The sequence below is a fragment of the Marmota marmota genome, unplaced genomic scaffold (assembly GCF_001458135.2).
Source record: "Marmota marmota marmota unplaced genomic scaffold, marMar, whole genome shotgun sequence".
NCBI lineage: Eukaryota > Metazoa > Chordata > Mammalia > Rodentia > Sciuridae > Marmota > Marmota marmota.
The window spans coordinates 48,739,130-48,765,996 of NW_025999842.1; the positions used below are offsets into that span (position 1 = coordinate 48,739,130).

Here is a 26,867-nt window from a genome sequence, read left to right on the forward strand (position 1 = left end):
CAAATAAATGAGTATAATTAAATTGACTTAACTATAAATGAATACATTAAAAGATGCTATATTTCTAAAATTATGTTCCCTCCCAAATTATAAACCCATGTATCCATTACCAATTTTTAAATTGTGTCTTTAAGTTGCCGCCATAATAGCAATTAAGTAACCATTGGGCCTATACAGAAAGTGAGTGATGGTTTATTTCCCTGTTAAGCTATTTCCTGTCCTAGGAATAAGTACTAAAATCCTCTGTGTACTTTTTTTCTTCTTCTTAATTTCTACCGAGACTGTTTTTAAAGGATAAACACAAGGTACTGTAGTTTGAAATTTTTTTTTCAGAAAAAAAAAGAACAAACATAAGACACACTTAAATGCACATGATGTTCTTTGCACCTTTTGTTTTTCATTTGTGACTGCAACCTGAATGTGTAGGTATGACACCTGCCTAGGTGAGAGGTCAGTGCTTTAGTTGAGACCCATAAAGCTTTCCCTCTTAGTCCATCCATCTTATCCTCTGCCTGAGGTTAGGAAGGGCTCTTCTGTAGGATAAAAAAACAAACTTGTTTTCTTTCTTTTCCTATTTTATGAACTTTAAAAGTTCTTTTCTAAAATCATTTAATGCTCTTTTTATTTAATGAGTCATATCTTTCTTGATGGTATCTTCAAAAGTGACAAGGTATTTTTAGGATGGGGGGACAGTATCTTTTATTGTTTGACATTCAGTTGAGCAAGATCTAAGCAAGATCTATTTTAATAGCATTTGCATTTAGAAGATTTGAGAATCACATAAAACAGGTGAATTCCTAAAATGGAGGGTTCTTTGCCCACATTAAGTTTAGCTACAATTGTCCCCTGGGCTGTGTTTATTGATCTATCTTGGTCTAATTATTTTTAGCTGTGTTCATCAGGTCTAATCAGAGAAACAAAGGCCATGTCTGATAATTTAATCAAAAGAATTTAAAATTGAAGCAAATTACAGCATAACTAGAAAAGCTGGATGATGGGGCACCAGGACAACCCAGAGGCTGCTACCACCTGGGAACAGAGGACAAAGGGAAAAGGTGGTGAAACCAGGTCTTGGGAGCTAGGGCTGTGATGGAGAACTGGGACCCTGAGAGAGGTTGTCACCACAGGGGTCACACCTGAGAAAAGGAAAAGAGAATGGCCTTGATTCTTGCCGCAGTCCAGCTTCAGCAAAATAACCGGAGGGTGACGAGCAACTTGTGTACATTGATACAGCAGGAGTGGGAGCCATTTACTGTAGGACAACAGAGGTATTTATACATTCCACACAGCTTATCTTCATTAACATAAACTAGATACAGCAGTCAACCAACAAGAAATCTCCACACTTAATGGCTCGCTGGTGCCACCTCATAAACCACTAACTACCTCTGGCAAAATGCCAGGCGCCATCTTGACTTGTTTACAGACTCTTTAACAGATTCTCACTTCTTCCTACCCTCCAGTCTTCTGTCCTTGTTTCCTACTGGATTATTCTGGCCTAAGGACTGGGGTCAGGGAGTCTGGGAATGAATTCAGCCAAGGTTCTTTCTCTAAGCTAGAAGATCAGGAAAAAGCCAGAGTCCCCATTTGGGTTTCTTGGAAAACAGACTTGGGTACAGACTCAGAGATGGAGACTAGTGTACCTGGCATTTTCCTAGAGCATCTCTTGAGGTCAGCACCTGTGGAAGGGAAGGCAAGGAAATAAGAAAGTGAAGGGGAGTTGACATGCTCAGTGGAATCCCATGGATGCCACATCAGTGGAGGACTTGCCCACCTTGTGGCCCATACTTTTTTTTTTTTTTGGTACCAGGGATTGAACCCAGGGGTGCCTAACCACTGAACCAAATCCCCAGCCCTTTTTAAATATGTGCTAGATGTGCGCTCCACCGCTAAGTCACAGCCCTAGCACCCCCATGGCTCATTCTTAAATTAACCTGAGTTTTTTTTTTGTAGTTGTCTAAGAGGGAGAAGCTGCCCCAGGAAGAAGGTGTGGCTTTAGGCAAATGGCTCTTTTCATCTGAAGTGATTCCTCTGGGGTGTAATCCCATACCCTGAGGAGCAGTTCCCTCATCCTTGAAGGGTTGTCCAGACAGCTAGCCAGAGTATTCAGCACATTCAGGGAATAGATGTGAAAGCAATGTCTATGCCTTTTTGAATTCTTGAAAAAAAAAATTCACACATTGCTGCAGTGTATGAAGTGAACATTCAACTTGCTTTTTTCCCTTAGCAATAGCATATATTGCTGATGTAGTCCACATCCCAACCTAGAGATCTACCTAAAAAATTTTAAAGAAACATTGGCAAATTAAAAAAAAATGTTTGTGGTGTAGCATTACATGGAAAAGGATGAAACACAATTGTACATGGAGTTGTTTCTTGATAATGTACATGTGTGGGATTTAACATTTTTTTTTAATATTTATTTTTTAGTTTTCGGTGGACACAACATCTTTATTTTATTTTTATGTGGTTCTGAGGATCTAACCCAGTGCCCCGCACATGCCAGGCGAGCGCACTACCACTTGAGCCAGATCCCCAGCCCTGATTTAACATTTTTTAAAACAAATTGGAAAATTTCTGGAAGAATAATGTGAATGCATGCCTATTTCTTTTTCTCCCAATAAACACTCTATTTTGAACAATTATAAATTTACAGAAAACTTGTGAAGCTAGGACAGAGTTCATCTCCACATCATATGTGGTTTTCCTCTCCTAATTTCTCCAAAATTGGATGGTACATTTACTACACCTAAAGAATATTGATGTATTCTTATTAATAAAGTCCATACTTTATTTGGATAACCTTGTTTTTTTTTTTCCACTAATGTTCTTTTTTGTTTGTTCTTCCAGTATCCCATCCAGGAACACCATATTACATTTAGTTTTTGTGTCTCCTTAGGCTCTTTTTCACTAAAATTCTCAGACTTTCCTTGTTTTTGATGACTTTGACAGTTTTGAAAGAATGAGTCATATATTTTGTGGGATATCCCTCTATTGGGATTTGTCTGATTTTTTCCTCATAATTAGACTTGGAAGCTGTAGTTTGGGGAGGTAGCCTGCAGAGGTAAAGTGCCATCCTCAACATATTTTATTAAGAGTCTTTGTTATTAATATGACTTATCCTTGATGATGTTGGCCTTAATTTCCTGGCTAAAGTAGTCTTTTTCAAGTGTCTCCATAGCAAAGTTACTTTATTTGTCCCTTTCTACACTGTACCTTTGGAAGGAAGTCACTATGCCCATCCCTCACTTCAGGGATGGACACTTATGTTCCTTCCACCTTTGTGTTGGGCGAATATCTACATAAATTATTCGGAGTTCTCCTATATAGGAGATTTGCCTATTCTTTCCCATGCATTTACTTTTCAGTCATTTAAAATATAAATATGAACTCATCAATATTTACTTTGTACTTTGGGTTATATCCCAATACTCTGTTATTTATTGTTTTGTTTAAATTGTCCTAAGCCATTGGGAATTGGCTTCTCTGTCACTTTGCCATATGCCTATTATGTGTGTGTGTGTGTGTGTGTGTGTGTGTGTGTGTGTCTGCATATTTAGTAGCTCCTAACTTTCTGGCACTGCAAGGTGTTTAAGATTTTTCAGCTCATTTTGTCCTGTTGTTTATTTCCTGCAGGTTGCTTGGCGACATAAAACTAGTATGTATAGTCCACGTTTCTACTTGCAAATTAGGAGTGGTCTTTCATAAACCTCTCTGCTTCCACTCTGCATTTACCAAAGAGGAGGGATGAGGGGTAGACGCTACAGTGCCTACATCCCGTAGAGCTCTGCCTGTGCAGTAGTAGTCAGGGGTTTCCTTCCTCCACTAAAGTGATGACAACCCAGGACATTACCTTTCAATGAAGCACACTTATAGCAGAGCCAATTTAGATTTCTTGATTAATCATTTTACCTTGCAAATGGTTTAAGCATAAAATCTGGGAGAAGGAGGCAGGCAGTGTGCCTCAGGTGGCCAGGAAGCCATTTTCGTTTGTACTACAAACTTGATAAATTTATCTCTGTTCTTCCTCTGGTCCTCAGTTTGATGGGCTAAAAATCTCTCATGGTTTTTGGTGGGTCAAGAATTTGGGGGAGGTGTGGCAGGGCAGATGCAGTTTATGGTGTTCATGCAGTTCATGCAGCTGCAGTCAGCTGGTGATTGAAATTAGAATGTCAGGGCAAAGCATCTAGGGGCTGGCTGGGCGACTCATTCTGTCTCTTCATGTAGTCTCAGGGCCTCCCCTGTGGTCCCTGTGCCTGGGACAGCTTGGTCTTTCTCACTGCATGGTGGAGAATAATTACTCTATTGTTTTGAGTGGGGCTAAATGCTAAAGGAATTTAGAGCAAGTATTTCAGGAATAGATCTAAGCAAGTATTCCAGGACACATCTACATAATTTTAAACTAGTTGGGTGGTATTTTATATTGTATGGATTTATAATGATGTATTCAGGTGCTGGAGAAAAAAACAGAGTGTTTGTTTTCCCTCTGCTTTCATGCCACCTTAGTCAACATGGCAGACTTCTGTGACCCCAAAAGGTATGAACCTTTCTCCCCACCTGCCAGCAAGTGATTCTGCAGCTGTGGTCACCTGCCAAGTCCTCTAATTCATTTATGACACTGCCTATCTAGAGATGGCATGGGATCCCACAGGTTGGGAGTTCAGTCTTCAAGACTGACCCCACCCTAGATACCAGTTGCAAGCTCCACATTAATTTTAACCTGTGCTTCTGATTGTCTTGTTAAAAATTGGGGTTCCCATAACATCCTCTTTGGGTTCAGTCAATGGGCTTGAGCAGCCACAAAACTCATGTTGCTGGGTGCAGTGGTGCATGCCTGTAATCCCAGCAGCTTGGGGGGCTGAGGCAGGAGGATGGTGAGTTCAAAGCTAGCCTCAGCAATTTAGTGAGGCTCTGAGCAACTCAGTGAGACCCTGTCTCTAAATAAAATGCAAAAAGGGGTGGGGATGTGGCTCAATGGTTAAGCGCCCCTGGGTTTAATCCCTGGTACCAAAAACCAAAAAAATAAAAACTCAGGTTGACATTTATGACTTATTATAAAACATATTGCAAAGGATACAGATAAAGAGATGCATAGAGCAAGGTACAGGAGAAGGGTTATGGAGCTTCTTCTGTGTCCTTTGGGGTATGCTGCCCTCTACATGTTCAGTTCTCTCCAAGTTCTCCAAACCCTGTCCTTTTGGCTTTTTATGGAGACTTCATTACATAGACATGATGGAAGCATGGACAACCATGTTGAACTGTGATTAGACAGAAAAGGAATCATATGATGCTGATAAACTAAATGGGTAATATAGTAAGGCCTGTGCACTTCCACATCCTTGGTCTCTGTGCAGTATTCCTCCCTCCAGGGTTTGGGGCATTTGGAATGAGGAGCATCTTATGACTATCAGACAAGATGGGTCACAGAATTTGTTTCTGGTCAAGATACTGAAAAGCAGGAAAAGGTTAGAGTTTCTGTGACTCCCTTGGGGAGGGAACAATGAGCCTAGAAACCATGAATGAAAACCAAAACATATATAATATTACATACTCTGTTTACTCTCTGCTTATTAATAGAAATTTAGATAGTCACAGGTTTTTGCCATTGTAAACAATGCTACAATAAATATATTTTAATGCATATCTTTGTGTTATTTATGTGCAACATATTAACAGATACATTAATAGAATTAGAATCACAGGTATAGAAGATATGCAGTTTGAATTTAGATAGATTCATCTAAGTGACCTTTTTGAAAGCAATATTTAGACGTCTGTGAAGACAGTGTGTAAGGGCCTATTTCTTCTTACTGCCTCACCGACTCTTGTAATTATGAATCTTTTTAACATTTGTCAATGTCATTGGAGAGGAAAAACATTCATTGGTTTTTGAATTTTAGTGAAAGTAATCTTTAAATACTGTCGTTGGCTATTTTTATCTCTTTACATAGCTGGTTTATTACTTTTGGTATTTTAAAAATTTGGAGTGTGTTTTTCTACTTTTTTTATAGCTTCATTATCCGCCAGAGAAAGCAACCTTTTGTTGTATGTTGAAAATGTTTCATCCTAGGTTCTCCTGCTTTAATTTTGTTTGTGCTGGATATTCCATTTTAGTTTACAGAAATTCATAGTTTTTGTGGACTCGAGTATATCAAATTTTCCTTATAATTTCTGGATTTTGTTGCCATGCCATTAAATGTGTCTAACACCTGAAAATTATAGAAATATTTGCCCATCTTCTTTCTAGTGATTTCATTTTATACCTTTAATTATTTACTCTGTCATCTCTGTCGTTTTATTTTCTTATCAGGCAAGAGATAGAAATCCTCTTGACTAGACACTTTCCTCAAGATCTCTTTTCTCCATAGATTACTTTTCTGAAGAAGCTGAAGTAAGTTAGACGAATACATGAAGAAAGACCACAAAAATTATTTTGCTCTTCTGACGTTCTATTCAAGATAGAAGACAGTTAAATAAGCCATCAGACCAAGAGCAGAAGTTCTGATAGTTAATAATTCTGTGATGACACAGGTCCATTAGCCATTTGTGGAGATAAATTGAAGTTCCCGTGTGGGGATTAGATTCTGTATCTGAAGAGCTGTCCTCTGGCCTTTTGAAGTGTGATGCTGCTTTGCAATTGAGGTGTTTTGAGTCACTGACCTTATTGATGACATGCTTGTTTCTCCATATTCTGTGAGGGTGTACACATCACAGAGTGAAGGTCAGCAGACCAACATCAAGGCTCAGCAGAGCCATTACTGTACACGATCAGATGGATGTTTTCTTCTTTGACCTTTAACTTCAAAGAGAAATGGTCTGTGAAAGTACTTGGTGAGATCCTGGAGAAGCTTACTTTGAGGTCTTTGCTCACTGAGGCAGAAGTAATAACTATTGGTTATTCCTTTCTTTGAAATGCTTGGTACTTATTGAAACAAAAATAAATTAGCATGATGACACAATAACTGCCTGAGATAAATCATTTCCCTTGGAGGGCTCTAGGAAAGATTTCTAGTATGAAGGGCATGGTGCAGGTGAGTTCCAAGCCTCTCTGGACCTTGTCTGGGGAATCACGGCCCCAGGACTTGTGCTTCAGCCTCTTCTCAGGACAGGCCTCCTAGTTTATTCCAGTGGCCTCTGTTCAACCAAAAATGATACATGGGTGTATTTGGGGGGTAATGGTCTTTAAGAGAGGAGAGTAGGATATAGGGTCAAGGGTCATCCAAATTAAGGTAGAATTGATTGTTCGAGAGAAATAATAAAATGTGCCAAAGTATTTTTTTTGGATTATTATATTAGTTTAGAGATGAATCTGATAGCATCATCTGCCCAAGACAGACTAGTTGAACCCGTTCTATACTGTTTTTATTCATTAATTGTTTGGGACTATATTTTGGGTTATAACAGATTCATATTATCTCAAGGGCTTCGTGTTCTATTTCTTGTACATAGTGTCATCCTGGAAAGTTAAAATATATATATTTTACAGACACACACACACACACACACACACACACACACACACACACATAGATATCTGCAGTCAATATTCTTTACCACCTAGGAAAAGGTTAGATGCCCAGAGCCTCTAGTAATAGGAGTAACATGTAAGAGTGCCTATGTTTAAAGTAATAATTTAAGGATTTCTATTTGGTGCCTTAATCACAAGACATCTCCATCTCTTTCAGACTTTCTCATCTCTTCTGTTCTTTTAAAAGAAAGATGTCAAAGATAATATACATTTTCCAAAGAAGAACATGTGGTTTCTCAATGTGAACATAATAGTGGATTGTAGTTCTCTTTATTCACAACTGCAATCCATTTTGGCAAAGTCTATTAGACTTGGCCTCACACTGATTTTTCCTACTTACTAAACATGAGAAGTATTTGGTCTTTTAAAAAATGTACCAGATTCATGGCACTATTTCTAATATATGTTAGAAGTAAGTACTATTTGAAAAGATGCCATACATCCAGTAATTCCATTAATCATTATTGTAAAAAAAATGCATTAATTGTGGATTCTTGGAAAGTCAAACAAAATTGTGGTATGTCTTTGAAGTATGTTTTCATGGATTTCTGTCTTACTATCTCTCATTTTAAAGTTGGTATTTTTCCATTTGTGTTTGTAGAAAGGTCTGTATTGTCATCTACAGAGTAGAGGTTCTTTTTCCTTTTAAAGGAAGAATCACTCTTAGGAAGAGTGCTAAAGCTTGTGAGCTTAGCTCTCTTGGAACTCACTCAGAGAGCCCTAAAAGTAGCTTAGCAGCTGGCTTGAGCAGGCAGAAACAAATCCCACCTCACATATATGGATCTGTACACAACCAAGGGAAGCCAGCGTGGAGTTCCCTTCTGTTATGTTGCCATTAGCATTCTGACTGCCTCTTTGAGTCACTATTACAAGTAGTGGTTTGGTAATAAATGGCCTTGTCCACCAAGAACAAGAGTGAGTTTCCTAGATTATTTGGGTTCTCTTTCTTTCTTTTCTTTTTTTTTGGTTTGGTACCAGGGATCGAACCCAGGGGCACTCAACCACTGAGCCACATCCCCAGCCCTATTTTGTATTTTATTTAGAGACAGGGTATCACTGAGTTGCTAAGTGACTCGCTGTTGCTGAGGCTGGCTTTGAATCCTCCTGCCTCAGCCTCCTGAGCCACTGGGATTACAGGGGTATGTCACCACACCCAGCTAGATTATTTGGGTTTCTGTTGTCATTGTGTATATGTAGTTTATCAATTGCTTACAACTTTATAAAATAACTTTTCATTACTCTTTTTTTATTTTAGTACTTCCTTTTCCACCATTGTAACCTTCAACCTATACTAGTTGTAAGTTGCTAAATCCTTCTATAATAGTTTCTGTGGTTTTTAAAGACCCATTAATGAAATAATTTTAAAAATTACTGTTCTCATAATTGCCAAGACTGACATAATTGTGATAATGAAGGATATTCTGCTCTAAGACAGTTATTATTATTATGTGTTCCCTGGCACAGTACAGACAGGCATTAAATTTCTTCAGTTGAATTTGATGAGGTTGAAGATGGGACAGAGAGGAAGAGATATAAAAGATCTATTTTTGGAGGCTATCATAACTCAGAAATGAAGGTAAAGTTTTTAAATAAAAATTTCAGTCTATAAGAAATTGTTGCACATTTGTATATCTGTAAGGCATGTATTTTATTGTAAATATATTGTAGTGCACATCCATCATAGTTTGTAAAGTTAGAACAATCAGTCAAGGACATAGCTATTGTGTAATTTATGATGTATTCTTTATGTATAAAGACAATGCAAGTTGATCCCACTTTATTTTCTTCAAGCTGTGAAGATGGTTTCAAGCTTGAAGTTTCTCCAAGGTTCCTCTTTGAAACCAGTATAAATCCTTTCTCTAAGAATACATCTTTGTCTTAGGCTTTAATGAGTTTTCAAATTTAAAAATTTTTTAAATTTATTTTTAGTTGTATATGCACACAATACCTTTATGTTATTTCTTTATTTTTATGTGGTGCTGAGAATTGAACCCAAGGCCTCATACATGCAAGGCAAGTGGCCTACCATTGAGCCACAACCCCAGCTCTCAAAATTTTAATGTTAATGAATAGAACATAACTAAAATCACAAAAGAAAATGGCACATGACCAAAAAAAAAAAAAAAAGGCAGAAATTTCACAGTAGAAGCAAAGACTTCCATTATACCCATTATTGGACACAAATTACAGAACCATTTGAAGATTTTTGAAGAAACTATGGAAGAAATAATAGTGAGTTGGAAGAAATATAATTTCTTTTAACCTTTTTCTCTGGGCTACATGCAGGAACTGTCTTCTGATCTATCCTCCAGCTCACTAATTCTACCTCCCACTATGTCTCTTCTGCTGTTGAGCATAATCATTGAATTTTGTTCATTTTACTTTTTATTTCTGGTATTTTATTTTATTTTTCTAAAAACTTTCTAGGTCATTTTTCATAGTTTATTGTTTTCTGTGACTATTATCCATCTTAACTATTTTTACTTTGGACATTATTTGAAGAGAGAATAAATTTCTAGAACTGATGAAAGTCACCAATCCTGGGATGTAGCTCCTAGCATGTTAACCAGAGTTAAAAAAATAAATATATCAACAAACATCAGAACTCACTGCAGAACATAAAAGTAAAAATTTAAAAAAAATTTGAAGATATTAGAGGAAAAAATGATTTCTTTCAAAATTATGACAGGAGGAGCTAAATTCTTGGAGCTAAATTCTCAGTGGTGGTGATTATAGCCTAGACAGTGTAACAGTGTCATCACTCTGCTGAGAGAAAATAATTGCCAAGCTGGAATTCTGTACCCAGAAAAAAATCTTTCAAGATTAAGAATTTTCTGGGCATGGTGGTACAGGACTGTAATCCTCACAACTCAGGAGGTTGAGGCAGGAGGATCACAAGTTCAAAGTCAAACACAGCAATCTAGTGAGAACCTGTTTTCAAAAATAAAAGGGCTGGGAGTGTGATTCCATGATTAAGCACCCTTGGGTTCAATCCCCAGTACCAAAAAAAAAAAAAAGAAAGAAAATAAAAGAAAAAGAAATGGTGGTGTTTTATTGTCCTCTTGGAAGAATCTCTAGTAGGCCCAGTCCTCTCAGTGAGTTGGATAGTCCCAGGAGGAACTGTCAATTATCAAGCACTTCTGGCCCCATACACCTAACTAGGCATCTTCTATACATTATGGCCAGAGCTGCTGACCACTTTGTATGGTGGGTATCAACACCCTTTTATAGATTAAAACAACAACAACAACAAAAAAAAACAAACAAACAAACAACAACAACAACAACAAAAAAAAAAAAAACAGAGAGGCTTAATGAGGACATGAAACATTCACAGGTCTCACAGCTGGTGTTTTCTAGAATTTGCTATAGTATAAGCCTCACAAGAGCCCTGAACTTGTTTTTTTTTCTGCCCTATCCCTAGCACTAGGTGAGTGCTCAGCATGTAGGGTCTCAAGAAATGTTTGTTAAACACTGAATAAATGAATTGGCAGAAGTGGGATTTGAACCTCAGTTGCTTTGCAGTGGAGGTCTTTGCACCAGGAAGATGTCTGCAGCTTCAGAATGTTAGTGTTTCACTGAAGCTGAGTGTCAGGTTTGCCTCTGCGTGATGGGCTTGTTCAGACTTGACATCTCTTTTCCCCCATTTCATGTAACTGATTCCATAAATTGCTTCACATACAATTTCACTGCAGTTTGTGAAGACCTCCTTCAGAAATGTCAAAAATAACTAAAATGATGCTGAGTGTATCAGAGACCAAGCCGACTTGAACAGCTGCTTGAGTGGACTTAGGAACTTGCTCTGAGAAAAGATTCTAGCATCTGCTTTGAACTTTGTAATGCTTAGAAGTGGATTTACTTATCAAGGTCTAATTCTCATTTTCCAGGAAGGAATATCTCCTGAAGACTCACAGTGCTGTAATAAATTGAATTCTCAGTTTTTTTTTTTTCCAGAAAACATGCAGCTTTGTCAAAAGTCAAAGGTCTGATAGGCAATGAGATTAGCTAATTCATCTTCACAAAGGACTGGATTTCATTCCATCCATCACATTACCAAATCTGGCAATCTACCATTTCCTAATTTTTTTTGCTTGTATATTTATTATAGATATCCTTGGGCATAAAAGCCCTTAATGAATCAATGATCTTTTGTCACATTAGATGAGGAAAAGTAGGGGATCATGCTTTTCTTTCAAAATTGTATTCACTTAAATCACTGCCTGATGGTTTTGAGCTGAATGATTATTTGTGGAAAGTCTACCGTGTGCAAGGCATCCTGCTAGACAGAAAAATACAGAAATGAATAAATAAATTCATGGCTCCTTGGAACTTAGTTAGTCAGAGGCAGATAAATAAACAAATCTCATGGAGAATGGTCCAGGGCTGCTCTAACTGGGGTGAGGCAAGGCATAGAGGAGCATAGAACATCTCCTGGGAGAAGTGGGGCAGGTAAGGACAAGCCCTCATTGCCCATGTGGACCCCTGCCTTTCATGGTGTTGCCAGAGGACCTTTCTAGAACTTGTACATTTAGTGTGTTACTTGTGCAATTAAATGGCCCAACATCTTCTCACTGGCTGCTCCAAGGCCTCAGCCCACTTTCAGCCTCTCCATCCACTCCCCTGCTTGCCCCAGGCCCTTTGCAGCCTACCTGCTGAGTTCAAATCTTGCTGCTTTTGTTTTCCACTCCATGGTTCTTGACAAGTTACTAACCTCTCTGTAGCTCAGTTTCCTTATACTAGTATAATCATCATAACGTATCTTGTATGGTAAGTAATTTAATATAATTAGAGAACCACCTAACACTGAGCATGTGCTGTGGAACTGTCAGTCATATAGTTGCAGTTGTTATTATTTTTTCCCACACTGGTCTTGTCTTCTGTCCTTCTATGGCTTCATCTGAAGCACTATTGTATATATCGTCGCTGCAGAGATGAACTGTTAGATTGCTTTTCCCTGTTTCATATCTTTATCATTGACATGGGGTATCCTTCCAGAGTTGTTGCCCTGACTAGATAATACAATCCGAAATTAGGTATTTCACCCCCATTTTTTTTTGATACTTCCCACTGAATCTACTTTTGTGCATTTTGGCAGTTACTCAAACATTTGTTCATTGCTAAAGGTGGGGAAAGCTTTTGTTGTTGTTGTTGTTTGTTTTTGTTCTCAATGTCTCTTTGTGAAGCCTTTTGTAACCCTTTTCTCCTTTGCTGTTCTCCTCTCTGCTGTTAGTATTTTTTATATATTTCTACTGTAGCTCTTGACCTGTTCCATTGCAGTCATTAATTTTAATGTTCACTGCCCTCACCTTTTGTTTCTTTATAGGGTTCAGAGTTACTTTCATTGTATTAGCCCAGGGAATGCAGCAGTAGGCATTCAAGAAAGAATAATAACACATTAAATTAATGCCTGTGAGGGGAAAAAATAGGGGTTTTTAAAAGTGTCTATTTTTCTTGGCTCACTAAATGTGTAAGAAATACCAATGATTTAGGAACCCTAACAAAACAAGCAGGAAACTCCAAAAAAAAAAAAAATATTCTCTTAACATGGAGGCAAAAATTTCAACAACTTTGCTTTGTTTTCCAGCTTCAAGTTTTCTAAGGTGAAATGCTTTCTTTCTCTATAGTTGCAAAGAAAATATCAAAATATTAAAATGCCTAAATTGGTGTAGAGATAATGAAGGGGATGGTGGATTTTGACAATGCTGAATTCGACAGCTTTGAGAATAAACTTGAAACTGAGTAAGGTTTCACAACTCAAAAATTGCTGAAGAAAATTTTTCTACTAAAACATTTTGATTGATTATTTTGTAACAGAGTAGTAGATACTCCAAATTTCATCTTTTATGGGTGGGAGTACACATAAGAAGTAACAGTATGATCATGATTTTGATTCAGTTCTGTGATACACATTATCTTATAAAAATCAATTCTAAGTAACTTTTGTTTAACAATGAAGAGGTGGTTTTTAAAACCTCAGCATGTATCTTCTGCTACTTAAGAGAGTAAAGAGCTACATACACTAGGCATAATTTAAACCAATGGTTGCAGTTTAAATACTTGCTTACCACCAAATCTTTCCAAAGTTTCCTTTTCTTCCTATATATACTCATGGCCTCTGAGTCCTGTTAGATCAGCCCACCCTCTCCTGATTCCCTGTCCATCTGTGCTTTCTTGTCTGCCTTCCAATTTCCCTGGTCCTATCATCTTTTTACTCCATTTCCCCATTTCAATTCCTAGAGTTTCAGGCCATTCGGGTTCACTACAGTCCATAATTTCAAGTTAAGCTTGGCTCCCAGCTCTTGAAGTTCTTTTTACTTTTTCTTATTGACTTGCTTTTCATTGTCCTCTCTGATTTTTTGCCATCCTTCACACGGGATGTCCCAAGTCCCCTCTGTTTCCTCAGAGCCCCACCTTGACTTTCTCACTGCCAATAGATGCATCTTACTGGGTCAAGGAAATTAAGGAGATTCATCATCATCTGCTTCCAACTTCTTCTTGCTCAGGTTTTTGTGAATGTGTGAGTCTTCCCACCCCCCCATCTTCTGAGATGCCTATCTCTGAGGCTAATCCCTTGAGAGCCTACCATTGTGTAGACAAAACATGACTTGGTAAGCCAATTTCAAAACAAGTTAGGCTGTTTCTGTTTTTTGGGTTTTTTTTTTTTTGTTGTTGTTGTTGTTTGTTTGTTTTTGTTTTTAATGAATACAAACCATTTTTAAATGTCCTTGCATAACTGTGTTGCCCACTTGTGAGAGTACTGCTAGTGCTAGCTTCCTCATTCTCTGACATGCACAATTTCAGTTACCACTGTTTGATTGAATATTATCAGCTCCCCACAACATGCTTCAAATTTCAGCTATTCAGGTATATTTACTGTGAGTAATTGCCTAAAGTACAAACTTGGCTACTAGTTCATCAATCTGTGAATTACTTTGTAAATAACAGGTGCTTATCCTACTTAGTGGCCAATCACTTTTGTTTCAAAGTCTGTCAGTGGCTGGCCACTGTGCATCTTTTAGTCTGTTCACACACAGGCAGCAAAGCATGTAGTTGTGTTGCTTCTCTGCCTCCCCATAGTAAGCTTACATGATAGTCTATAGAAGTGTGTAATTGAAACGGGAATTGAATGAAGGGTTGAAAGTACAGTAAAGAAAAGTGATGATGCTGGAAGTGAAATTCTAGTTGAATGTAAATGGAGTTATGGATAAAATAGCCAACCATGGGGAAGCTGCTGCTGCCACAGATTACTACATTAGATACAAGCCAGAGGAATTTAGTGGAAGCAAATTTATGGATGTATATGAAAAGTGTGGTTGTGACAAAGAGGAAGAAAGTATCCCAGTGAAAGTGACATGGGACAGAACTTCATAGGAAAGAAACTCCTACAGATGGTTCAGGATATTGAAAGTACAAAGGTTGAAATGCTGGAAACAGAGCTAAGCTTAGAAAGGAATGTGTGAATTCCTCAGGGCATACAAAAGTTTCTCACTCATGATGGGTGAGAAGAAAATAAATATTGTTCAAACTACTCTAGCTAAGTTTTAAAAAGAAGCAAAAAATTAAAATCCATTATTTTACTATTTTAAATTATAGTATACTAAATAGATATTGGTTTTACTATTTTTCATTTCCCTATATTTTCAAAACTGATAGTAAAATGCATTTTGTAGTTTCGGTAGGTATTTGACAAATACCCTTCAATTATCATTGTGCCCATTTATACTACCATTGAATGTTTAGGAGAATCCTTGAGTGTCCCCTTCTGATACCTTGTTGTCTCCTTTTATCCTTGTGAACTTCTTTGTGCAAGCTTTCTCTGATAGTTCCCTTTTGTCATTAGACATATACTATTGAGAATGAGAATGTGGCAAATGTTAACCCTGGAAAGATTTTAGAGATCCACGAAGTCCTACCCCTTAATTTTATAGATGAATAAACTGTTGCTTAGAGAGGCCGAATGATTACCCCAAACCATACCACCCATGTGTGGCAATATTTGGGCCCAGAAAGGAGCAAGTAAGCCTCCTCAGTGCTTGGTCCACACACTGCCCATAGGAGGTTGTTCCTGTTTGTGTCATTCACTGTTAAGTGAGGCATATAATGCTCCCATTTGCCTTTAATGCATTAATAAATTGGAAATTGAGTCTCTAAATAAATTTTCCTTTTGCTTTCCTTAAGTATTGTAATTTTTATGACTACTTCATCATACTATCTTAGGAGTTTCTCATTATATAACTTTTGGATGATCTAGAAATATTTGCTGACATGTAAGTGAATTTTTTATTGAAGCCAACGTACTCAGGACAATAGGTGAATCCAAGTATATAATACAGTTTGAAATTTTCAAATAGTGAAGACATCCCTGTGGCCAGCAGCCAGATCAGCAAACAAAACAGCACTATCAAGTTTAGAAACATTTACAGAAAGACAGTATTTGGACAAAAAGGATTTTGACACTCTCTAATTGTCTTCTTCTCCCCTTACAGGTTTTGTCAGTATGTGTATTAACAACAATCCTTGGTTGTATATTTGGGTTGAAACCAAGTTGCGCCAAAGAAGGTAACTAGTATTGCCTGTGTGTGGTGTGTGTGTGTGTTCTTGTGTTCAGCCTCATCCAAACCCTCCCAAAACAATTAAAAAAAAAATCACTTGAGAACAATGAAGAATATAGACAGGGCTAGCAGGTTCTGCGCTGTGTCCCTAGAGCAGCCCCCACCCTCTAGGGACTCTTGAGATTCTTTCTCCCCCAAGGATTTAGTTGCTGAAGCCGTTCAGAGGTTGCTAGGTGACCAGGTAGAATCCCAGGCAACCAGAAACTGATCAGTATCTGATCTTAGGGTTTTTAAAATTGCAAGATGTTGTTGGTTTCAAAGTAATCATGAAATTATTAAGCTTCTGATTATGTTTTTCTTACTATCAAATGCAGAAATCTACCCAGGATTGATAAGATTACTATAAATAATTAAACAGTAAATCATAGTTTTCATTCTTTTGGCTTTGGTGTTTCTTTTTTTCCCTATAAAATCTTGGATGGTTTTCCTTGGGAATTCAACTTTGAAAACTGAACAAAATTTTCCCCTCCTATTCAACTATTCTGTAATTTTAACAGTTATTTAAAAAATTTTAGTGATTGTTAAGATGTCATATACTGCTGAAAAGAGTGGAACATAGTAATTTTATTTACCTTTTGCATTATGTTTTTATTTTTATTGGTGCATTATAATTATATATATGGCAGAATTCATTAGGCTATATTCATACATACACGTAATTTGATCAGTCTCATTTCCCAGTACCTCCCTTTCCCTTACCCCCCCATCTGCTTGCTCTATTCTACTGATCTCCCTTCTATTATTATTGTTATTAATATTTTAATTAGTGCATTATAATTATATATAATAGGAGGTTCATTGTGGTATGTTTCTATATGGGCATAGCATAATTTTTTTTTGTGGGGAATACCAGGGATTGAACTCAGGGGTACTCAACCACTGAGCCACATCTCCAGGCTTCTTTTGTATTTTATTTAGAGACAGGGTCTCACTGAGTTGCTTAGTGCCTCTCCGTTGCTGAGGCTGGCTTTGAACTTGTGATCCTCCTGCCTCTGCCTCCCGAGTTGCTGGGATTATAGGCATGTGCCACCACTGTCTGGATGTGAAAGTTAGTATTCTTAATCCTAGAAATTATTGTTGTTACTCCTTCTTCCTAAAATTGCCTGATTTCCCAGTTCCAAATGAGAGTTAAATTTCAAGGGAGTGTCATCTTGTTGGATCAGGAGACCATTATTAAAGTTAAGATGTAAGATTATTCCTTTTTTGTTGTTGTTGGATGACCATTATTTTACCTTTTTTTTCTTTTATTCATTATCCTAATTTTCTGGTAATACAATAAAACCCCAGATTATTCAAGGGATTTAGTAAGGAGTTACATAGTCAAATTATTGTTTTTAAAGAAAAATATTTTCCTTCCATATTCACCATTTATCCATTTAGCAAAAACTTGTTAGTGCCAACTCCACGTCAGACATCCTGCATCATGTTAGGGATACAGTGTACTGAAGAAAATCCAGATGTAGCTTTTGTTCTTAGGAAGTGTGCTGTCTAGTACAAATCTGGGACATTAATCAAGTACCCTGAATCACATGATCAAGGGGAAGTATGTGGTTTTATAAAACTTAAAAAGAGAAGATGAGTCTGGGTTGGGGAGATTGGGAAAACCTTGTGGAGGGAGTCAGATCTGAAGATGAAGAGTGTCCCAGGTCATGGTAGGGTCAGTGCTGGAAAGCATGTTCTGTACAGCTACTTCATGCCAAGATCACAGTGAGGTAAATCAGATATTTCCCTTTCTGAAATATTCCTAGATAGCCACCTTAATTTTTTTTTTTTTACACAGTTTGAAATTTTAGGGGAACCCATAGCTGCTTATTAGCTAACTTTTCATAGCATAAAAATTTCAGAACCATTCCTTATTTTAATTTTTCTTTATCAGACTATAAGTATTTTAGTTTTTTCAGACCTAGTAAGGTCTATAATGAATTTTTTAAAATTTTTTCTTTTGTTTATGATAGAGACAAAATTCTTAAGTTTTTTTCCCCATGATGCCGAGGATTGAACCCAGGGTCTCAAGCATCCCAGGCAAGATGCTCTATCACTGAGCCATACCCCAAGCCTGGTAAATTTATATGTATAAATTACCTTTTGTTTGTGTCCCTGTGTGTATTTGTGAAAAGAATCTCAGGTGACTCTTACCTCATCTGTGCTTTCTATAGCATCTTTTGAATTTATTCTATACTTGCGATAGGTATATAAGTTGATGCTTGCTTTGAAATTAAACCATTTATTGGAATCATCTAATGTGCTCACTGTTTTCAGTGAAAAGTTGCAAAGGCCGCTGCTTTGAGAGAACGTTTGGGAACTGTCGGTGTGATGCTGCCTGTGTTGATCTTGGAAACTGCTGTCTAGATTACCAGGAGACATGTATAGAACCAGGTAAAAAGTGCAGCGGAAAAGACAGAATCATGACATTAGGAAAAGATTAATTAAAAAAAAAAAAGAAAGAAAGAAAAGCAATTTCGGTATTCTTTAGGTATATGATTTATCCTTATTTGAGTTTTTTTTCCTTTCAATTTAGCACGTATAAACATTCACAATAGCCTCTATGTTTTAATAGATCCTTGGAGAAAAAACTTTTCCATACATTGCCTTTGTTAAATATTTGATGGATAGTAAAAATGCCTGTGTTTATAGTATCCTGAAAGCCATTGGAGTCTAATTTGCACTTAAACTAAGTTCAAAAAGATGCCTGAAATACATAAGTATTTTTTTATTATGGGTCTATTAAAGCTGTGTTCATAGATGTTCGCTTAAACTTAAAAATGAAACCTTTGGAACAGAAAAATTTTCTATGTACTTTGGACATGCCATGGAATACAAAGAGAGACCGTTGGATTTAGATCAAAATTTGAGAACCCTAAAAATGGTTGCTAGAAGAAGCCAGGGTCCTCATATGAGTTGTATAATAATAATGATGATCTGTCCACATTTTAAAAAGATGAAATTCTGAGTTTTAAGTGAAATACGAACAATTGGGGTGCACATGTTTTATATCTGTTAGGGCAGAGTGAACACAGTGGGGGCAGATTCTGTGAGTCACTGAGAGTTATGAAACAGTTCGTTGTCTCTCTCTTGGCTCCTATTCTAGGAGACAGTGATTCCGTGTTGACTTTGTGTTGGAACCATAACACATACTTTGTTGACATTTGTTTCTAGGACATATATGGACTTGCAACAAATTCAGGTGTGGGGAGAAAAGGTTGTCCAGAAATCGCTGCTCCTGTTCTGATGACTGCAAGGCCCAGGGTGACTGCTGCATCAACTATAGCTCTGTGTGTCAAGGTCAGGCTGCCGTGTACCCACCATTCCCCAGTAGCCTGGAATCTTCCAGGTCTTCCAGGGCTTTGCATAGATGCCAGCTTTTATATTAGCAAGAATATTTTTAGCTACCCATATTTTCTGAAAAGGTACTTTAAAAACTTTTTATTAAAACACACATATAAGTAGAGAAAGTGTATAATGTAGTGAACTTTATTTCCATTGCCCAGCCTAATAGCCATTATTGCCTATACATGGCCAATTTTGTTTTACCTAGAGCCACTCATTCCCGTCTCCTTCCTTCCCTTTTATTTTGATGATAGCGACATATGTTAACACTGAATTTGTGGAAAGGCCACTTTTCCAGTTCTGCATGATATTTATGCCCCAAGTACTCTTGTAGTAAATGAAGACAATGTTTAACTTAAAAGATTAGTTACTAGTTATTTTTCGAGCTGATGTTATTATAATGCCTCATTCAGGAATTACAGGGTTCCTTGAAATTCCTTGACAGAAATTCCTGACTCTATGTGAGAGAGAATGAAGACACTGGAATACCAAAGATTGTGTACAGTAGATGGAAGAAGGGTTATAAATCATAGTTGAAAATGTTAAATTTTGAAAATGAGAAAACTACTCAAGTTTTCACAAACATAGTCTAATCATCCCTCTGTGTCCATGTGAGATTTGTTCCTGAACCTCTGCAGGTATCAGAATCCAAGGGTGTTCAAGTTCCTCATGTAAAATAGCATGGAGCACAGTACTTGCATGTAACCTGTGCAAATCCTCCAGAATACTTTAATGATCCCATATTATTTAAAACATCTATACAATGTAAATGCCATACATATAGTTGTTACACTGTATTGTTCAGGGAATAATGAAAAGAAAAACAGTGCATGTGTTCAATATAAATGTATTTCTAAGTATTTTTGACCTGCAGTTGGTTGAATCCATGGATGCAGAACAACACATAGATACAGATGGCTGACTTGAAATTATACATTCATTGTTTTCTTCCTGGTAACTCATTAACTCATTTGGAAAACAGAATAACTCCCTTTATTCATTGTATTTCTCTGGTGTCATACCACATGTTGTCATATTTTAACATATTTTGTTTTTAGAATCTATCTTACTGTGTCTCATAAGCATCACAGTTATTGTCACCATTAAGTATGCTCACCTCATTTTATTTCTTGAAAATATTTCAGGTGAGAAAAGTTGGGTAGAAGAAACATGTGAGAGCATTGATGAGCCACAGTGTCCAGAAGGGTAAGATTAAATTCTCAGACATGTTTTGTTTTTTTTTTTTTTCTTAGAAGGACCATGTTTTTCTCTTTTCATATTAAGAAGATAAAAAATAATCATCAATTATTGACTCCTTTAACATTATTTTTTAACAAGATCTTCTGTTTGGCACTAGTGGTATAGAAATGATTATGGTTTGACCCCTACTCTGGAAAAAGAGAGGCCAGGAGTAGTTAGTATTTATTGCTCATGATTGTCAAATGGAAGGACTAGGGTCTTCCTTCTTAGGGAAGGATCTTTCAGAACTGAACTCGTAACAAATTGTAGCTTTTTAATTGTGTATGTGTGTGTTTTGGTTCACTTATATTTTGGGAGATAAATAACATGACTGTGAGTGGAATTACACAGTTTTTAAAAATTTGTATTTATTCCTTTGGGCCTTAAAATATTTTGCACAGTATCTTACAAAATGTTGGTGTGCATTATAAAGGGTAGACATTTCATAAAGGTATTGAGGAAGAACTGTCAGTAAATTAATCATTAAAGATTTAAAATTTGGAAAAAAATAAAAGTAAAGATATTAGAGATATTTATATTTTTCCTCTTGAGATCTACTTTTCAGAATTCTTGACTTGTATTTAGCTTATTTTGATCATGTATATAATTAATGTTTATTATGTAAGGTGCCTTTTCCCCCTTTTGAATGAAGAGTACCTTTCTTGGTGTAAAACCATAGTAACAATGGTAAAAGACTAAATCTAAACTAAATAATCTCATCAAGAGAAACTTTTTTTTTTTTTTTTAAAGGGGACTTCTCATGAACCTAAGCTGCCTTTTAATGGGTATACTAGCAAGCTTTGACTCTTCTAAGCGTTGTTGATCATTATTATTGAATCATTTAGTGGAGAATACAACTTCTCCTTTCTTTATTAAGATGATCATAATTTTGAGCACATTTTATTCTTCTGGAAATTATTATATCAGTGTATTTACCTGGGACCACTAAGCTGCTTTTGTGTTGAGTAAAAATAGTTTTGTACAAATAAGGACCATTGTCTGTATCTGCAACTAACTGCAGTCTCCCAAGGGTGCTTATTGTTACAAATATGAGTTAATAGAAATTAAATGAGAAAGTTCTCCATTTACAGGGTCACATTTATATTTGGGTGTGAGAGTAGGAGGGGAGGAGCTAGGGTTGATAAAGGTAAGACAAAGTAAATTTGCTCTCAAATTTTAAATTACTGAGTGAACCTTCTGTGGAAGGCCTTTTCACAGTTATCCAGTGGTCTACAACTCCCCTATCATTTACCAAGAGTCACTAGAAGCAAAGAAGCAAAGTTTCTCAACCATGTCTACTTTTGATAGTCATGTAGCTATCATTCACAGCTGTTCTCTTGATGTGTACATTGTCATATGTATGTTTGTGTGGGTTTTTTTTTTTTCTCTTTCTTTGGATTTCTATACCATGCACATTGACTATGTTTTTATGTGTGTGTGTGTGTGTGTGTGTGTGTGTGTGTGTAACTTCATTGATCATTCCTAGCTTTGAATCTTTGAATCATTTCTTTATTGCTTAAATATTTGAATGTAATAAAGATCTCTCAAACTTCTGTATTAGCTATTTATATTTTTAAATAGATGAAGTTTAAAAACTAAATACATTTATGCTGTATGAGGTACAATCTTTTAGATTCAACAAGAGAACATTGGAAAGTAGTCATTCAGAAAAAAATAATGAAAACAAAAACATAATTTAGGTAATGTTGTTTATTAACACTTATTCTCCTGAATATCATAGAGATGCTGTTATATTTTAATAGTCTTTGGTCTAGCTTTGGGAATGGCAGGAACCGTGAATAGCGTTCCTTGTATGGTAGATTAAGCAGTATGAGTGCTTAATAAGTACTATGTGATGACGGACACACAGGAGGCAATGGTAAAGCATGAGTGTGAATATAAGTACATGGAAAATGTCCTTTATGAGTGTGCTTGCTAACTTGTTAGTTTATTTATGATTATATACCAACTGCAGTGAAAAATCTTCACTGTACCTGTGCTGGGGAGGGGGAAGATCTTCACTGGATGTGTCTTTTTTCTGCTTTTTTAACACTGTTTTTCCTTTCTCATAAACCCAGGTTTGATTCACCTCCTACCCTCTTATTTTCTTTGGATGGATTCAGGGCAGAATATTTACACACTTGGGGTGGACTTCTTCCTGTTATTAGCAAACTAAGTAAGTAGTTTCAGGTTTGATGACTGGGTTGTCACGATTTTGGTGAGATAAACTAGAGAAGCAGTCTTTTTTGGAAAAGTACTGGCAGACCTAACTATTCTACCAGACTTCTCCATTGCAGAGAGCCTGAACCTGGTGATAAGGCTCCAGCCTTTAATAGTGTGATCACTCTAAAGCTACCTTTTAAATACTTCTAAAATGATTCAGTTATGTTAGGATTGTAACCCATTTTTATACACATTTACTCTTTTTTTATTATTATTATTTTGAGACAGGGTCTCACTAAGTTGCTGAGGCTGGTTTTTCCTCCTGCCTCAGTCTGCCCAGCTGCTGGTATTACCAGCATGCACCACCATGCCTGGTCACATTTACATTTTCTTAGAATTTTGCATTCTTTTTGTGGAAACATTCCTTCTTATTTTATGACTATTCCATTTTAAAAACAGAATTTTAAAACTACAGTTTTTTAACAGTAGAAAGTAGTTTTTATTATAATTATCATTATTTTTGTTATGACTCTAAAACATTCCTTTCTTTTTTTATTTGTTCTTTGTAGTTATATATGACAGTAGAGTATATTTTGACATATTTATACAAAATGATATGATACTACTAATATAGACTTGAACTACTGCTACTTATCCTGTATTATCGTTTGAATCGAATCCTTTCAATTTTTTTAAAAAAATCTCAGTTGAGCCCTCAGTTGAATGATTATTCTGCAGGTCACTGATGAAATGGTAGAATGGTCTTTTCCTGATATTGATGCCCCAATTTTAAACTCACCAACAATATGGGTACCAAAAATCAGTTGTATTAGCATTATAGAAAAAGGAAGATAATCACATATGAATATTAAAACTGTAGAAGTTACTGGTTATTGGTGCTCAGTAATTATGTAGCTGTCATGTAAATACAGCAATTTTAATGTTCTGCTGGCATTCTAATATGTTTTTTCCCATAATTGAGTATACAAGGTTGTTTTAAGCATTACAATTACTCTCAGTAAAGGCCAAATTATGTCTTACTACATGCCAAAATGAGTTTTGTAGATTTTTAGAATTTCAGTTTTTAATTTCCACCTGGAGGAAAAGAATTTTTTTTTTTTTTATCTTGAGTAAAAAACATTTGGTATAAAAAGTTTTTAGCTTTATATGGACAAGATTGTGTTCTTACCAGTAGGCCCATGGATTTTGAAGCTTTTTGTCTCTATCACACCAGCAAGACATCCTGATTTCAAAATTAAGGAGCTATAGGTACTCATATATGCAATTTTCAAGAAATCAATACACAATGAGCCCAAGCCCTAGTATTGGCCAACTGGAGTATGCAGCCTGCAGTTCCGAACTGTTAGCAAGGCAGTGAGTGATGCAGACACCTGGCAATCTGAGGAACATTATCAGGCAATGCAGTATTGAAACACTGGAATCATTAGGTAGAAGTTCCTTCCTCAATAATAGAGGCAGCAGAAGAAAAGTGGGACACTAGGGAAAAATGAGTAGGCCATCCATCAGAGCAATCTGACTTCCTTGCTTTCTCTGACTTGAAGCCAAATGACATCTTTTGTTTTTAAGCAGTCCAGTTCATCCAGGGGTGGTTGGTTCTGAATCTGTAGCACAGTACCCTGACACCCCAACTACTGTTTCACCCTTATTCTAATTTGTAGATTTTGTTGCCAGTGCAGCTTTTTTTGTTCATTCCCTATTATAATTTAGGTGTTTGACTACTAAGTCCAAGCAAATATCTTGCAAGCATCATGTTATTCCAACTTGTCTGTCTTGAACTTTATGTTACTGTTAAGTATGGCATAACTACTTAATTGGCTTAATTATTTTGTTTACCATGTTTCTGATTAAGAGGAAAAAACACATCTTTAACATTGAATTTATATCCCAAGTGTTACTTTATAATTCATCCTGAATTTTAATCTGGTTATAAATCCATTCTAATTATTTTACTTGATTTAAAGATACCACTGTGGTATCAAAGCTAAATGAGATAAGTAGATTGTCAGATGTATTTAATAATGTTTATTTTTTCCCCTCCTAGAAAACTGTGGAACGTATACCAAAAACTTGAGACCAGTGTATCCAACAAAAACTTTTCCCAATCACTACAGCATTGTCACAGTAAGCTCTACATTTCAACTCTGCATTCCCTTATTTAAAGGGAATAAGTTATATTTTGCATAAAAAAGTAACTTGTTTTGCAATGCGTGACAGAATCCATGTTTTATCTTTTGTAGGGACTTTATCCAGAATCCCATGGCGTAATTGACAATAAAATGTATGATCCCAAAATGAATGCTTCCTTTTCACTTAAAAGTAAAGAGAAGTTTAATCCTGAGTGGTACAAAGGAGAGCCAGTGAGTTCTTTGTTTTAGTTGCTAAAATAGTTTATTATTCTCGTTTATTTCAATTAGAGTAAAACAACCACATTCCTTGGAGTTTTTAATACCCTATTTCATTTACTGTGTCTGTGGTCATCTTTTCATAAATGGAGATGAATGCTGGTAATCTTAAATGCAGCTTGTATGATATATGCAATTTTCAAGAAAATGAGAGTCTTTTATTTAAGATGGATTTGGATTTTATTTAAAGATGGATTTGGATTGTGCTGAGCCATTTTTCCTTTCTCTTTTCTTTCTTATAGTAGTATCATCTAGCAGTGATGTTTTTTAAAATTAATTATTATTTTAGTTGTACATTCATATGGGGCACACAATGTGCTGATTTGATACATGTATATAATATATAGTGATCAAATCAGGGTAGTTAATATTTTCATCTTTTAAACATTTAAAAAACAGTTTTTAATTAACACAGAAATATTAAAATATGGAAACATTAATTACTCTGACTTGATCAGTACATATTGGAAACATGTATTGAAATACTATACTATACTTCATAAACATATGCAATTATTACAGGGAGATATATATATTTTATATGGTGCAGGGGATCCAACCCAGTGCTTCATGCATGCTAGGCAAGGGCTCTACCACTGAGCCACAACCCCAAAACCCAGGGTAATATTTTTGATCTGTACAAAGCTATTTTTTTTTTTTGAGACACGTAAGCACTGGCTTTATTTGCATGTATAAATAACAGTAGGTTCTTTCTGATTGTAATTTAGATGCGTTCTCCGTTTTACTTTTTAAAAATTGCCATAATAATGAAAAATGGTCTTTCTGGATAATCTTGATGTTCCTCTTAGAAGGAGAAAAAGCACAGTATTTAATTTTCTAGGTCATGAATTCAAATGTTAGCTCTGATGTTTAAAGCTATGTGACTTTGGGTAAGTCATTCTTCCTGTGCCTTGATGTTCTCTGTCTATACTGTAGATAACAGGATTAACTACCTCAAGGTTACTGTGAAGATCATGCAAATTAATAATGTAGGAGGCTTATAGGAATCCTATTCATGTATATTATTGGCAGTAATAAGTACTTAATAAATATTGGTTACATAAGGAAAAATGTCAACAAGTTAAAGACAGGTATATTGATGAATTTTTCTTCTTTCAAGAGAAACCTACTAATTAGGGATATAGCTCTAAATGTTAAAGGAATTACCAGCTGCCTTATGTCCATCTTTTAAATCTCCATTTAAATTTCCATTTGCTGCTGTTTAAAAGTCATATTATATGATTACTGTAATCTAATTTCTGGAGCTTACTGACCTTTAAAACAAGATAGCTCTTGAGAAGGATACCGTAGTGTTGCAGGAACACACTCTCCTTCCTGAAAGATGAATGTTCACATGATTTCCTAACTTTCCTTCATTTTCTTCCCCAGATTTGGATCACAGCTAAGTATCAAGGCCTCAAGTCTGGCACATTTTTTTGGCCAGGATCCGATGTGACAATTAAAGGAATTTACCCAGATATCTACAAAGTATATAATGGGTATGTGTAAACGAACTTTTTCTAGGACTTTGCAAGACAGAACATCTCATTTTTTCTCTCATCGCCCCCCCCCCCC

General features: G+C 36.2%; 1 protein-coding gene across 3 annotated transcripts in view; it reads left to right on the forward strand.

The window, feature by feature from the left end:
- The window catches only part of Enpp1 (ectonucleotide pyrophosphatase/phosphodiesterase 1), a 63,539-nt gene that overhangs the window by 13,135 nt on the left and 23,537 nt on the right, over nucleotides 1-26,867 (forward strand). The window contains exons 1-9 of one of the 3 annotated variants that reach the window (XM_048798427.1): nucleotides 9,084-9,104; nucleotides 16,015-16,087; nucleotides 18,400-18,516; nucleotides 19,297-19,422; nucleotides 20,613-20,673; nucleotides 22,785-22,882; nucleotides 24,932-25,011; nucleotides 25,128-25,247; nucleotides 26,682-26,791. In XM_048798427.1, the coding sequence (XP_048654384.1) occupies nucleotides 9,099-9,104; nucleotides 16,015-16,087; nucleotides 18,400-18,516; nucleotides 19,297-19,422; nucleotides 20,613-20,673; nucleotides 22,785-22,882; nucleotides 24,932-25,011; nucleotides 25,128-25,247; nucleotides 26,682-26,791 (791 nt within the window). In that variant the 5' untranslated portion in view covers nucleotides 9,084-9,098. Of the gene's footprint in view, nucleotides 1-9,083; nucleotides 9,105-16,014; nucleotides 16,088-18,399; nucleotides 18,517-19,296; nucleotides 19,423-20,612; nucleotides 20,674-22,784; nucleotides 22,883-24,931; nucleotides 25,012-25,127; nucleotides 25,248-26,681; nucleotides 26,792-26,867 lie in introns of those variants that run through there. The other 2 variants (XM_048798426.1, XM_048798429.1) reach the window with 2 other exon arrangements.